The sequence below is a fragment of the Gorilla gorilla genome, chromosome 5 (assembly GCF_029281585.2).
Source record: "Gorilla gorilla gorilla isolate KB3781 chromosome 5, NHGRI_mGorGor1-v2.1_pri, whole genome shotgun sequence".
Lineage (NCBI taxonomy): Eukaryota > Metazoa > Chordata > Mammalia > Primates > Hominidae > Gorilla > Gorilla gorilla.
The window spans coordinates 121,392,528-121,408,538 of record NC_073229.2 but is presented as its reverse complement, the minus strand read 5'-3'; the positions used below and the strand labels follow the sequence as shown (position 1 = coordinate 121,408,538).

Below are 16,011 nucleotides of genomic sequence, written 5' to 3'. Positions count from 1 at the left end.
AAGAAATGGGACTTTGGTGCATTGTCAAAAGAAGGTAACCCTGAATTAAGAATCTTTTAAGCTAGTCTTAATCTACAAAATGAATGGAATGAAACTAGACCATTATAAACTTACTAGAAGAAAACAGATTTGATACACTTTAGTTGATGGTACCCTCTCCCCCAGAAACAACCATAAAACAGAAGAAAATGACAACACTGTAGATTGAATTAGTTTGTCTGTTCAGACTACATCTGGGAGTATAGAAAAACACCTTGAATAAGATACTCAAATATTAAAAACAAATGGACAGAAAACCGGGGATGGATGGAAAGAATACATTCAATGCAGGAAAGAAATAGGAAGAGGAAAATTATATCAGTATTGACTAAATTACAACATGACTGAGGGAGAATAGACTTAAATGAAAATTTAATAAGGGGCATAGAAGAAAGGTTGAAAACAACTAAGGGAATAAAAATGAGATAAATATGAAGAGAGTGAGAAAATGGTTGAGATGGAAGGTAGGCAAGGAGGAAATAACTGTACATATAAATGCAATCCCTAGAGAAGAAAACAATGTGATATAGCTAATATTAAAAACTATAATCAAAAGAAACTTCCCAGAAATAAAAGATCTAAATCTACGTATTGAAAGAGTCTACTGGATAATTTGAAAGATTAACCCCAAGCAATCCACCCGAAGACAAGTCTTACTAAAACTGTTTCACTTTAAACATAAAGGAAAAAATCTCCAAGTTCTCTAGGCACAAAGACCAAACAACTTATAAGAGCAAAATAATTTTATTGGCACTAGACTTGCAAAGTCAGCTTAAAGCAAGGCCTCAATGCAGCATTTAAAATGACTCAATGAAAAAGTGTGAGCCAAGGATTTTGTAACTTTGACCCTAGCAATCCCACTTCCAGGAATTTACTCTAAATGTGTACCCTCCAAAATTAAAATGCATATGCATACGTTTATTTATTGCAGTATTGTTTTTATAATAGTATAGTAGAAACTAAATTCTTATGTAAAAGAGTAGTTGAACAAACCATGGTGTATCTGTACTCTGAAGTATTATTATGTATTAGTTTGTGTTCTCCAGAGAAATAGCCAATAGGATATATAGATATATATATAAGATTTATTATAATGAATTGGCTCACAGAGTTATGGAGGCTAAGAAGTCCTGAATGTGAGGTTGGCAAGCTGAAGACCCAGAGGAGCTGATGGTATAGTTTCCAGTCTCAGTCCAAAGGTCTGCAAACCAGGAAAGCCAATGGTGTAATTTCCAGTCTGAGTCCAAGTCTGAAGGCAGGAAAAGAACAGTGTTTCAGTATGAAGCACAGGGAGTCTTCTCTACCCTCGGAGGACTTTTTGTTGTATTCAGGCCACTAATTGATTGGATGGCACCCACCCATATTAGAGAGGGCAATCTCTTTACTCAGCCTACCAATTAAAATGTAACTCTCAACCAGAAAACCTTTATAGACACACCCAGAATAATATTTAACCAAATATCTTGGCATCCTGTGGCCTGTTCAAGTTGACACATAAAATTAACAATTCTATTTATAGTTGTACAATAGAATGAGGAAGATATCTGAACTGATACGGAGTGAGTTGCAGAAGGTATTGTTAAATGATACAAATAAAGTTCAAAACAATATAGGATGATGTTACCTTTTGTATAAGAAATTAGGAAAAAGGCAATGTGTGTGTGTATATATATATGTGTGTTCAATTGTGCACAAATAAATACTGGAAAGACAAACTATTGAGATTGGTGGGTAAAAATGAAGATGGGTGGGTGAAAATGGAGTGGAAGGGTTTGATGTAATTATTTGGGTAGTTCTGACTTTAGAATCATGTTAATGTTCCACATGCCCTAAAATTAAATCAATCTGTATGAAAGGTGCACTCAGTGGAATATAACAGAAACAACTGAACTTAAATGTATTTTAAATGAATAACACTCTTTGCGGGGATTGGCAATATTAACCCAGGTAACTTTAGAATGTACTGTTTTGACACTATACTATAAGGCTAAAGACAAAAGAATCATAAAGAATTGTAAATACTTAGGAGATTTGTTTTTTACATTGTTATGTGAGGATTAGCAATTTTAAATCTATTATATTTGTATTCTTGGACTGGACAAATTAATAAATACATTGTGGGTAATTGGAGTCAGGTTTGTCTGTGTTGGGGAATTGAGTTACACATATGGAAAGAAGGAAAGCCAGCATGAAGCACATTATGTTGGATTAGAATTTGTTATAGTATGCAATACTTCTTTTTAATATATAGGACTATATATAAATGTATATGTGTGTGTGTGCATACCTCCATTTCCTCCCTTTTTCACTGGGTGGGCTTACAAGCAATGATACTGAGTAACAATATACACATTGCAGCTATATCTTAGTTTCAAAATAAACATTCTGTAGTGAAAGGAAATGAGTCTTTGAACAAATGGCTGATTACAGGATGAAGCATGGAAAGTAAACATGAGCCTGAAACATCTTGTACCAGAAACTAAGGAAGTGCTCAAAAAATGATGAGTACATGTCAGAAGGACATGAGAGTCAGCATTAAGGTCTATAGGCTAAAATAGCTTTATTTTAGCTCACTTTTTAAAGATATTAATAGGTAAAGAATTTTAGGTTCATAAATACTGTTTTGATACAATAAGGATATCATCCCACTGGCCTCCATTGCTGTTGAGCTACAAAATAGTAAGGGATTGTAATCTGTTCACTAGGAATCTGTGAGTCCCTACTGATGTAAACAAATTGGGAAAAGGGAAGCTCTTCCTAATAGATGTAGAGTCGTGATGGAATTAGAAAATCACCATTTGACAACCTCCATGGTAATTGTTTCAGGCAAGAATCCTCAATGGATGCTTAAAGTAGTGGACAAAACTGATGAAAAACAGCACATTTACATAGTTTGCTAAGATCTTTACATAATATTTATCAATTATAAAAGGGAAAATAACTTTATAGTACAGAAAATGTGGCAGGTACTACCTTAACCAAACAATCAAAGTTAACTAGTAATAGGACAGATTGATATCATGTACCATCATATGATGCCTTGAAAGAACAAAAATAGACCAGGTGTGGTAGCTCATGCCTGTAACCCCAGCACTTTTGGAGTCCTAGGTGAGAGGATTGCTTGAGCCCAGGAGTTCAAGACTGGGCAACATAGAGACGTAATCTTTACAAAAAATAAACAAGATTACCTATGTGTGGTGGTGGCATGCCTGTGGTCCCAGCTACTTGGGAGGCTGAGGTGGAATGATCACTTGAGCCCAGAATTTTGCATCAGTGCCCTGTAGCCTGGGCAACAGAGTGAGACCCTCTCCCCCCCACAAAAAAAGAATCAAATGTGTAATGTCAGACAAACCTGAAAAACTGGTATACTCTAAAAATGTCAAGGTTATGAGTGGTATAGTCTGAGGAACGCTTACAGATTAAAGGAAGCTGAAGAAACATTAAATGATGTGATAGCTAAATGCATCTTATGATTGCTGCATAATGGTATAGTAGGCTAATTTTGAATAAGATCTGTTATGCATAATACAACAAAAGATGGAAAACATGAAAGCGGTTAAGAGACATTAAGAATGGAGAGGATGTCTGATATACTTCTAACTATAGTTAAAAAGGAAGTAGAACAACAAAAATATTTGAAGAAAAAATGACTTGAAAATTTTCAGATGTTAGTGAAAGCTAATCAGATAAATTCAGTGCACCCACATAGGGTAAATAAAAAGAAAAAACACACCCAGATAACATCACAGTGGAATCACAGAAGACCAAAGACAAAGAGAAGAAATGTAAAGCATCAGACAGAAAAATATGTTACTTTATTTTATTTATTTTTTTAAGAGAGAAGGTCTCACTGTGTCACCCAGTCTGGAGTGCAGTGGTGTGGTCACAGCTCACTGCAGCCTCAACCTGTTGAACTCAAGTGATCCTCCTGTCTCAGACTCCTTAGTAGCTGGGAGTACAAGCACATGCCACCACACCTGGCTAATTTGTTTTTTATAGAGACAGGGTCTCACTGGTCTGCCCAGGTTGGTCTCGAACACCTGACCTCAAGCAGTCCTTCTGACTTGCCCTCCCAAAGTGCTATGATTACAGGTGTGAGCTGCCACAGCTGGCCAATATAGTACCACTAAAAGAGTGACAATTGGACAGCTGACTTTTCAACAACAATGGAGGCCAGTGGGAATGATATCCTTATTGTATCAAAACAATATTTGTCAACCTAAAATCCTTTACCTATTAATATCTTTAAAAAGTGAGGTAAAATAAAGCTATTTTCATTGAAGTAAAATTGAAGAGAATCCTGAAGGATATTTAGGCAGAAGAATGGTGATGCCAAAATGGGAATTCTGACATGTAGAAGGAATAAAGAGCAAAGAAAGTGGTACATGTTTTGTATAAATCAGTAATATAATTTATTGGAATTTAAAAACGGCTAAAGCACATAGTAATAGTACCATCTAAAGTGAGTAGGACATAAATGAGCTAGTCTTTTAAGGTTCTTGTTTGCTCTAAGAGAAAGGTCTATGTTAATTTACCAAGACATTTGGATGTATACTGTTTATTTCTAAGATCATCACTGAAAGAAGAAAAGTAGACTTTTTAACTTCCAAGCAGGTAGAGGGGGAAAAAATTAATATTCAACCCCAGAGAAGGAGGTGCTGATGGATACAGTAGGTATACAAATAGAAATATGGAATAAGATTGTAGATTTAAAACTAAATATATTAGTCATTATATTACCTGCAATGGTACTACTAAAAGCTCCATTTAAAAGACATATTGTCAGAATATATTCTAAAACAGAATATATCAAGGTTCAAAATTGATAGAAAAGATACAAGAAAGTGACGTATTAAACAAATATTGGAAAAATTTTGACTTTAAAACAAAAAGCATTAAGTTGTTTTATAGCGATGAAAGGTTTACTTTATCAGGGATATAAATTTAAATTTGCATGTGGCTAATAACATGGTGTTAACTGTAGCACTTTAAAATGGACAGATTTTCAAGGAGAAATACACATGCACAGAAATAATAAAATATATTTCTAAATAACTCATAAGTTAAAGAAGAGATGATGGAAATTAGAAAATATTCTAAAGTAAATAACATTCTGTAAACTAAAGTTTTGGGACTACAGCTAAAAGTTATAATTAGAGGGAAATTTGTAACTGTATATGCAAATACAGGAAAAAAAGATTGCAAATGAACTAATAATTTATCTCAAGTTGTTAGCAATAAGCCCTTCATAGTAAATCCAAAGAAGGTAAAAGGAATGAAATTATAAAAATAACAAAAAATTATGAAATTAAAACAATGAAAAGGATAAAATGAGCAAAAGTTGGTTCCTCAAATTGATACCTAAAATTGGCCAATGTTACTTACGATGATTACAAAAATACTCAATACTAGAAATATAAAAAGGAACATGACTTCAGTTTCTGTATACATTAGAAAGGTAAGAGATACTGTCGACAACTTTATGTCTAATAACTTGAACATTTACATGAAATACCTAGAAAAACCTAAAACTCACTAAATGTTCTGCAATAGTAGATTGAATAAATGTTTTATCATATAGTCATATACTGGAATATTGCAGTGAGCTATGGCAGTTTTCATTAATATAGATGAGTTCATCAGAAACGCAGCATTGACCAAAGAAGCAAGTTACAAAAGAATTAGAAACAAGCCGCTTGAGAATACAGACATGCATTTAAAAAAAACAAAATACCACACAATATATAATATAGGCTGGTATACCTGTGTGGCAAAACAAAAAAGCAAGGAAATGATTTATCATGAAAGTCAGCAAAATTGTTACTACTGGATGGAGGAAGAAGATGTGGTGACCTGTAAGGTACTTCTAAAGTACTAGTTATGTTCTGATTCTTAACCTGGGTATTTTTATTATTTCAGTTTTATATATGTGTTTTGTCTTTTGTATATATGCTTCATTATAAAAATAGAGAAAAACCACGAAATCAAAGGTTATTGAAACTGTCTTAATGGAATCAAATTACTTCTGTTTCTATAGTCATTTTGGAACTGGTTGAATAAACTACTTAAAACACTGCTTGAAAAATCAAGTGACCGAAGAAGATCCTCTATGCCTGTAATCCAGTCCAGGGATCCATTAGGTTTTAGTTGGTGGATTATTACTCATGTAGCATCATTTTACAAGTTTGATCGCCATGGAGTACCAGATGAAATGGTAAGACTTCATTTTTTAAAAACTTTCTTATATTGTCAATTAATATGTAATTATTTGGACAAATTAGAAAATGAGCAGAAACAAGAAAAGTCAGACTACAATCACAGAGGTAAATTATTTATGTATAATGTTTCTGTAAACATCTTGAAAAATTATAAAGTTTATGTTTTAATTGTTTAATTTAAAAAAAATTACTTGTAGAAGATTTGGTATGTAGTCCTGGCCCTGCTACTGAACAATTGTGTGATCCTGAGCAAATTACTTAAACCTTTCTAGCTTTGTCTTCCCTTAACAAAAAATCATGGGATTGGATTGTCACAAAGGTTCCTTCTAGTTTTAAAATCTATTATGATTGGCAAATAAATTTCTCGAGGAATGAATTACTTATTTTTGTGAATAATTTAATAAAAGTACTTCAGAATAGCACTTCTTTAGTGAAGCTTTTTGCTAAGATAACTTATTAAACAACCATGAAGTTTGCTTCAAATACGAAGAGATTTTAACTAGTATGTTAATTTCTCATTAGAAACATTTTTTACAGTGTTACTTAAAAACCCTATGAATAAAATCAGCTAACAGATGTTTACTTTGAAGCCCTATTTTTATACAATTTCTACCATATTCAGAAATTAATAGTATTGTATTATTGTATCAGCCTATCAGCTCCATAAAATAAGCATCTGGAATCATGAAGCCAACTTGTCTATATTTTCAAAATTCCCATTTTTTATGGCAGTGGTTACCAAACCTGGCTGATCATTAGACTTGTGAGTTTTAAAAAATCCAGGTATCTAGTCCAGCTGCAGTGGCTCATGCCTATAATCCCAGCACTTTGGAAGGCCAAGGTGGGTGGATCACTTGAGATCAGGAGTTTGACATCAGCCTGGCCAATGTGGTGAAACCCTGTCTTTACTAAAAATACAGAAATTAGCAGGGCATGGTGACGCACACCTGTAGTCCCAGGTACTTGGGAGACGGAGACAGAATTGCTTGAACCCGGAGATGGGGTTTGCGGTGAGCCGAGATCACACCACTGCACTCCAGCCTGGGCAACACAGTGAGACACCATCCAAAAAAAAAAAAAAAAAAAATCCAGATACCTAGATCTTAACTCTGGAGATCCTGATTTGGAGTTTGGAAATCCTGATTTTTAAAAAGTTCCTTGGTTCTCATCCTCTACGAGGTATGGGAGCCATTGCTTTATGAAACATATTCTTTAATAGGCTTGATAGATTTTCCTCTTTGGAATATTGGATAGACCCAGCTTTGAGAAGTCATCCATGGAATCTGAGGGTTAGTTAGTATTAATATAGCATCATAGAAATGGAAAGGGTCTCAAAAAGTCCTCTAAATAATCCCCCTAATAATAAAAGGTCCTGTAGGAGATCCCAGAATATAGTGAAATAGTCAGAAATTGCTCTGAGAAGTTCACACACGGCCCAGTATCAGTGTATTTGAGTATTCTATCAATTTATTGAGAAAAGTCAATGAAATTCTCACAGAAAAGAATTATATGTTTTTTGTTTGTATCCATGATTATTTACCATGCTAATACAGAGTAAATAATAAATTTTAGCAATTGCCATTATTACTATAGTAGTGCTTTTATTAAGTGTTTTTGTGGAGTTAATGTGATTTCACATCTTTTAATTATTAGAATATTAGAACTATATTAAAGGAACTAAGAAAATTTACCTGTAATTCTAAGGTCGTAATATAAGCATTTGCATTTTTCTTCCTCTCCAACTTTAGTTCCTCCAAGTATATATTTCTCATTTTAATCAATGTAAGTAAGTATGGCAATTAGTTAAGTGTTTCTGAGTTTCTGTTGTGTATTTGCATAATATTAGGTGCCTATCAGAGAATACACATGAAATAGATTGTACTACTTTTTTTTTTTTTTTTTTTTTTTTTTTGAGATGGAGTCTCACTCTGTCACCCAGGCTGGAGTGTAGTGGCGTGATCTCGGCTTACTGCAAACTCTGCCTCACGGGTTCAGGTGATTCTCCTGCCTCAGCCTCCCGAGTGGCTGGGATTACAGGTACACACCACCACGCCCAGCTAATTTTTGTATTTTTAGTAGAGATGGGGTTTCACCATGTTGGCCAGGCTGGTTTCGAACTCCTGACCTCGGTTAATCTGCCTACCTCGGTTAATCTGCCTGCCTCGGCCTCCCAAAAGTGCTGGGATTACAGGTGTGAGCCACCGCACCCTGCCAGATTTTACTACTTCTTGCTTCAAGGAACATGCTTTTAGGTTATTAAAAACTTGTTGGAACTGTATTAACACTTCTTTGAGTGTGTAGTATATTTTAATATTAGTTGATATTGACCCCGCCAGATATTCTCAGTGTGGTAGGCAATCTAGTCACATTAGGATATATCGTTGCCATTGCTATTGTAATATGGAATTGCAGTGATATAACCACCTATGGTTGCAGTGCTGAAGTCACTCTTCTATTTCTTTTTTTTTTTTTTTGAGATGGAGTCTCGCTCTGTCGCCCAGGCTGGAGTGCAGTGGCGCAGTCTTGGCTTACTGCAAGCTCCGCCTCCCGGGTTCATGCCATTCTCCTGCCTCTGCCTCCTGAGTAGTTGGGACTACAGGTGCCCGCCACCACGCCTGGCTAATTTTTTGTATTTTTTGTAGAAACGGGGTTTCACTGTGTTAGACAGGATAGTCTTGATCTTCTGACCTCGTGATCCGCCCGCTTCGGCCTCTCAAAGTGCTGGGATTACAGGCGTGAGCCACCGTGCCTAGCCCTACTCTTCTATTTCATACAGAGAACTCCAGAGGAGATTATTGCTTTTATTAGCTCTGAATCAAGATAGTAAATGAATTGTCTGTGTTTAAAATAGCTTAACTTGTGTCTTTTAATATTTGTCAGCAGTTCCTCATTTTCTTTTGCCACGATTTTAAAAAATCACATATTTTATGTAGAAGGTTTTAAAAGAAAAGGCCGTGATAATTAATAGAAAAAGGATATGATAAAAATGATGAGGATGTGTAATATATATGTGTATATGCACATGTAAGATAAACTTTGCCTTTATATATGAGTCCTCAAAGAGTTTATTTCTGGAATTCCTAAAGGTTTTTAAAGAAAAGCTCTCTAGTTAATAATAGTTTTCATTAGGGATAAAATATGTGCTGCATTTGCAACATATTTAGTATTTCACAGTGACTGTGTATTATCTCAGTGAAATATTTTAAAGTAGGTGAGAGGGTAATATATTCATTTTACAGGTAAAGAAATTGAGATACACAGTGGTTAAATATCACCCTATTTTATCTCTTAGATAAACTTGATATTAGATTTCTCCTAAGAATTGCCTCTTACGAATAGGTCTTTGGTAGGGTAACCATGTGTTCCATTTTGCCAGGTGCAGACAGTCCCACTTTATACCTTATTATCTATTTATCCTAACTGGTTAATTTTTCCTTTTATCCTCAAAGTGTTTCAGCTTAATTGACAAATCAGATAGTCATTCTAATCCATGAACATAAAGGCATATTGACGTATGGTTTCTGAGAGATTATATAAGATGTTAGTTTGGGTCTGGAATCTGTTTAGAATTTTGAAAATTTTTTTTTCTCCTTATGATATATTAACATAAGCAACTACAATAGAGAAAATGGTTGTGCAGTAAGCATGCTTTATTCTACTAACAAGTAATCTGGAGTGAGAGATGATATGAAGTAATAATGGCTAGTCATATGTTCTTCACCAGAGAAATATCTATAATCTTGTGGCAGTGTGGCGATGTTTCAATTTTTAAACGTGAACTGCTTTGCCCTGAAGGTTAATGTGAAATCTTTACATTTTAAATAGGTTTAAAATGTAAACCTATAGTGGATTTAAATCACAAAGCTATAATGGATTTAACTCACAAAGCTAGCCAATTTCTTAGTGTAGGCCTATAAGAAAAATCTGGTATCTCACTTTTTATATTAGAGTCATTAGATTTTCTTACGTTTCTGTTTAATGCTTTTCTCTCAGACAAGATGAGAGTGGGTTACTCTCTCACGATTCTAGTCATCTATTTTAAAACCAAATACAGTTTAAAGAGGAAAATTACTTCTGGGCATTGCAAGGGGTCAGTTTTAACAGTGTTTTCTGTACCCAGAACATAATGCAATTAGTCAGGCTAGCTGATGCTCGTCTTTGAAACGTCTGAAATAGTAACCAGATAAAAGTGTGAAATGTAACCTTAAAATGAGAGTTGCACCAGACTACCTAGTCTGCTGGAAGTGGAGGGTGGAGAATCTGTTCTACATATCTGGTAGAGATCCTACCTATACTAATGTTTAAATGGGTATCTTAGTTTTAATGCTGAAATAAGAAATATAAAATGTAGCCTCAAATTGATGACATCCTACCTGCTTTCTATCAGCAGATTTAACTTGGTATGTAGAAAAAAAAAATGCTGTAGCTGCCCAAGTGAAATTTTATTGTGGAAGAAAAATCTGTATCTCTTTGATACATATTCTCTTACCCTTGATTTGGGTATGACATAGTTGTCATTCTTTTCTTTGAATTACAGTTTATTTTTGTTTTAGATTATAGCCACAAAACTGATTTATATAGTTGAAATTCTTTGGGTGAGAATTACAGTTTTTCTGTAATTCTTGTGATTCAGATGCTTTGATAACAGAATGATTGAAATATACTCAACACTATCCAGTTATAAAGCTAAAACTTAAATTATATCAACCCTGTCATGGCCCTTCTCACTTGGCACTGGAGGTGACATTTTCTTAATAAAGAATGATACAAAAATGAATTGCTGAAATCTGAGGGAAGGCATGTTAAGTAAAAAAAAAAAAAAAAAAAAAATTGGTTACTGGTACGTGTTATAATAGAAGAAATACAGGCTTTGGTGCCAGATAACCTTGGATTTGAATTCATTCTTTGACTTGTACATACATGACCTTTCTGAGACTTAATTATGTTTTCTGTGAAATGGGGAAATTTTTTTGAGGAAGTACTGTGTCAAGAACGTAACACAGTAGACATACAGTATTGATAGAAGAAAATGAGCTTTTTTTGAGAGAGACTTTTAGGGCCAACTACCAAGTTTCAGGGGACAGTCCCTAAAACTGTCTTTACTTCTGACACCAATTGCAAGCTCAGGGTTCCCAAAACTACCTTAGGTTTGATAATTTGTTAGGACTCACAGAACTCACTGAAAGCTATTATTTTGTTTTCTTAAAGGGGAAGGATATAAATTAACATCAGCCAAGGGAAGAAGGGCATAGGCCAGAGTCCAGAAGTACCAAATGTGGAACTTCTATTGTTTTCTCTTAATGGAGTCAGGCCACGTTCTTCTCCTGGCATCAGTGTGTGACAGTATGCAGGGAGTGTTGGAAAACGGGTGCCCACTCAAGCCTCAGTGTTCATAATTTTTATGGGAGTTCCATTATGTAGGGGTGGACTACTGAATTGCTCGCATGGCTGATTTCAGTTTCCAAGTCAACTGACTCAAAGCCCCCAGCCTGAGACTATTGTTGCTCTTTTGGGTGTGACCAGGCCCTAAGCTAAGACTATGTGGGTGTGTCCAGCCTTCACTCTCTATCACATAGTTAGATTATCCAGTATGACCATAGGACCCTAGTCAAACAAAGATGCTACTATCAGGCATAACATTCCCAGGGCCCAGAGATGACCTGCAGGAAGCTATGGGCAAAGGTCAGATCTTTTTTTTTTTTTTAAGACAAAGTCTCCCTCTGTTGCCCAGACTGGAGTGCAATGGCGCGATCTCTGCTCACTGCAACCTCCGCCTCCTGGGTTCAAGCGATTCTCCTGCCTCAGCCTCCCGAGTAGCTGAGATTACAGGCACGCACCACCACACCCTCCTAATTTTTGTATTTTAGTAGAGACGGGGTTTCACCATGTTGGCCAGGCTGGTCTTGAACTCCTGACCTCAAGTGATCCGCCTGCTTCGGCCTCCCAAAGTGCTGGGATTACAGGAGTGAGCCCAGCAGGCCAGATCTTTTCTTTGGGCAAGGCCAAATTCTTTACTCCACATTTTCTCCCAATAAATGTTTTTTTGCATTCATTTTATTTGTGTATGTCAAAAAGTCAACAATTTTGCTAAAAATAACTAAATCATTGTATTAGTAATCTATTGCTGTGTCACAAAAGTATCAGCTTAAAACAAACATTTATTATCTCACACTCTCAATTTCTGAGAATCAGGCATTCAGGAGAAGCTTAGCTGGGTGGTTCTAGCTCAGGGTCTCTCATGAGGTTGCAGTGAAGCTATCAGCCAGGGCTTCAGTATCTGAAGATTTAACTGGAACTGCAGAATTTGCTTTCAGCTTTACTTTAGTTGGCACAGTGCTTCAGTTTCTCATCATATGTGCTGTTCACAATATAGCTGTTTCCAGATCAAGTTAACAGATCAGAGTGTCATAAAGATGGAAGCTTCAGTGTCTTGTAACCTATTCTTGGAGGTGACATACTATGACTTATATTGGTATTGGTAGTCTGTTAGTGACCAACCTTAGTACAGTGTGAGAGGGAATTGTAGAAAGCATAAATTCCAGGAGACAAGGGTCATTGGGGGACATCTTAGAGGCTGACTACCATACTCACTGTGCTCTTTATTAAGAAACTATTGATTTAGTGATTTACTGTATTTAGCATTTTACATGAATATTGCCTAGCCATTTAAAATCATGAGTATTCATTATGCTTTAACACTTTATTGATCATTTGAGTTCATACCTCTGAACATCATATTCTTTATAACAGGGATAAGAAGGGTATGATGAAGGTCTTTCTTTTACTTTTTAGGGCCTCAGGTTTTGCTTTTTGAGGTCTTATGATTAATTTTTTTTTTTTTTTTTTCTGAGACGAAGTCTTGTTCTGTCACCCAGGCTAGAGCGCAGTGGCATGATCTGGGCTCACTGCAACCTACACCTCCCGGGTTCACACCATTCTCCTGCCTCAGCCTCCCGAGTAGCTGGGATTACAGGCACCCGCCACCATGCCCGGATAATTTTTGTATTTTAAGTAGAGATGGGGTTTCACCATGTTGGCCAGGCTGGTTTCCAACTCGTGATCCACCTGCCTTGGCCTCCCAAAGTGCTGGGATTATAGGTGTGAGCCATCGCTCCTGGCCATGATTACTTTTTATACCTTTTTTTTCCCTTCCACATTAGAAGCTGGTTATTACTTGCTTATTCTTTAAAATGCTTTCTTTGCTTTTGGTTTTGTCCAGTATCCACATATCCAGAACTTTAAGAACTGAATATTAAGTGAACTGAGTATCCTGTGAGAATGTCTTCCAGGCTTTCCTTTTGGAAATGTGGAATTGTTTTAAGTGCCTACCTAGCCTTTGTGAAAGTCCTTTTTAGCTTTCTTCCTTATGGAAATCATTCTAGATAGTCGAGGTTGTCAATTTATTTTCTGTATAAAATTTTTAGTTACTTTGTTTACTAAAGTAGATGGTCTCAGGTTTGTTATTCATAAAATGAAGGAAAAAGCTCTAGTGATTAAAGTGGAAAATAGGGATGATTACTCAGCATAAAAAAAAAAACAAACACCAAAAATACATGTGGCTATATAATGGGTTTTTTTTTTTTCCCTGTTGGATTTTGTATCTGAAAGCAGAAATTAAATATTTGGTAGGATATTTATAATCTTACTGAAGCACCACTGTTACAACTCCTGATATGGTTTTTATTGGATTGGAATAGTTGTACATTTTTTTCTGCCAAGTTTGTTAACTCTTTACCAAAGGAATATTAGAAATTCAAGAAATCACATTTATGCTGAATGATAGAGGAAAATGTACTGCACACTTAATTTGCTATACCCTAATTTTAAATATAGGCATAATCAAGAGCAATAATTTTGATGCACTACTATTTTCTCCCTTTCTAGAGAAAAGTGGAATCAAATTGGAACTTTGTAGAAGAACTGCTGAAAAAGTCCATCAGTGTTCAGGTATGCAATGAAAGTAAGACAGTTTGTGGATTTTGCTTAATTTTTATGTTACAAATTTTATTTTTAAAACCAAGCAAGCTGTTAAAATGATTCAGATAACAAATAACTTTCATGCTTTGAAGGGTTAACTCACAGTAGTTTCTTTTAGTGATTATTCTTTAAAGATTTTTAACACTAAGTTGTCAGTTAAAGGACAATAATATCCTAGTTGATGACTTTGACAAAATGTATTCAAAATAAGTGGTAGATGCTTCAGAACTGTATGCCATTCCTTGAATGTATGATATCAAACTAGGTGACACAATGAGGGAGATAGTCATTGGCATTGAAAATTCAGCTATATCCTCATCACAGCAGGAAGGTGACTTGCCTTGCTGAGCAATTTGTCTTACAGGCTTGAATCATATTCTAACTGATAAGGTCCTAGTTTCTGAGCATTCATTTCATACCTTATCATTTTTCTTTCTGCAGAGCTGTTAATGTAGTGCTTCATGGCCTAGAGGTCAGACTTGACCTCCTTTTAAAATAGTTTTAAACATGCTGTTCATCACATTTTTAAACATATTGTATGGAAGCCCTGTAAAGTTTTGTAATATGTTATCATTTTTGTAAGAGTTTATGGAGAATTAAAGAATATTTTGGAATTTGGGAAATATTTTTCTTTTAAGAAATAAAGATTATTTAAAACTTGAAGAGGAATAAAAAATATTGTAGTATAATATTGCTTTATACGTGTGTGTGTGTGTGTGTGTGTGTTTGTAGTAGCTATGTCTTTGGAAAACATTTTAATTGCTTGAAATTTTCCTTTACCATTATCTGCATTAACTCTTACTTTTTTAGGAAACATAAAGGCATTTAGTTATAGTATGAATCACATAATTATGAACTAAAAATTTTAGCTTAGAATGCCAAAGAATTCTGCATACATAAATTGGATCAGAAACAAATCTATTATCTTTTTATAATCTTTCCCATAATCCCTGTAAAAGGTTTTGTTTATTGTATTTTGTCCTATATCATATTCATTGGTTGTCCTCATTTTTTTTGAGAACATATTGATTTAGTAACTTAAAAAGTTTTTTATGTATATTTTTTATTTCAGAATGAAGGGAATTACTAAAAAGTGGTTGTGAAATAAGATGCATATTACAGTGGCCATTGTCATTTGTATCAGTTACTAATTCAGTCTTAATGCTTTAACCAAATCCAAAGAATTTCAGTAAAGTCTGGATAACATTATTATTCTGTTGGGAGTTACTGAATCTGAGTCAGTAACTAGGGGTTTAATTTTCAATTAAGTTGTAACTGCTTGTGTTCTTTAAATTTCTTTCTCATTGACCCATGTTTCTGTTGTATTTAATAATTTTTAAACTCCCTTTCAGCTCTAACAGTGTATGAATTTATGGTTTTGCACTCAGCTGGTTTTAAGTTACAGAATATTTCTTAGGACGCTTTAAAGGTTTATATGGGTAAATATATATATTATATATATTTACATAGATCTCAGCCCTGCACACCAGAGGCCTGGATATAAATTCAGCTCTGTTGGCTGTTGGGGGAGCATAGTGGGAGTGAGAGTGACCTTGCTGGCTGCATGGGAGCTGGGTGAGGCCTGCCACTGCCAGCTTTCCCCCACTTCTCTGGAGACCTGTATGAAGCAGCAGAGGCAGCCGTAATTCCCCTTCGAACATAATTTCGTAGCCCTGAGAACTGCCCCCGCCCATACCCACTCCACAGTGGTTGCATCAAGCCCTGCCCAAGGAGAGTCTGAGCTCAGACATGCCTAACCATTCCCCCATCTTATGGT

At 35.2% G+C, this 16,011-nt stretch overlaps 1 protein-coding gene across 6 annotated transcripts in view; it reads left to right on the top strand.

Annotated features, from left to right (window-relative positions):
* Positions 1–16,011, top strand: part of MMS22L (MMS22 like, DNA repair protein) — a 137,223-nt gene that overhangs the window by 22,445 nt on the left and 98,767 nt on the right. For all 6 annotated transcript variants that reach the window (XM_019028661.4, XM_055392004.2, XM_055392002.2 and 3 more), the window contains 2 exons: positions 6,077–6,253; positions 14,142–14,204. In XM_019028661.4, the coding sequence (XP_018884206.3) occupies positions 6,077–6,253; positions 14,142–14,204 (240 nt within the window). The remainder of the gene's footprint in view (positions 1–6,076; positions 6,254–14,141; positions 14,205–16,011) is intronic.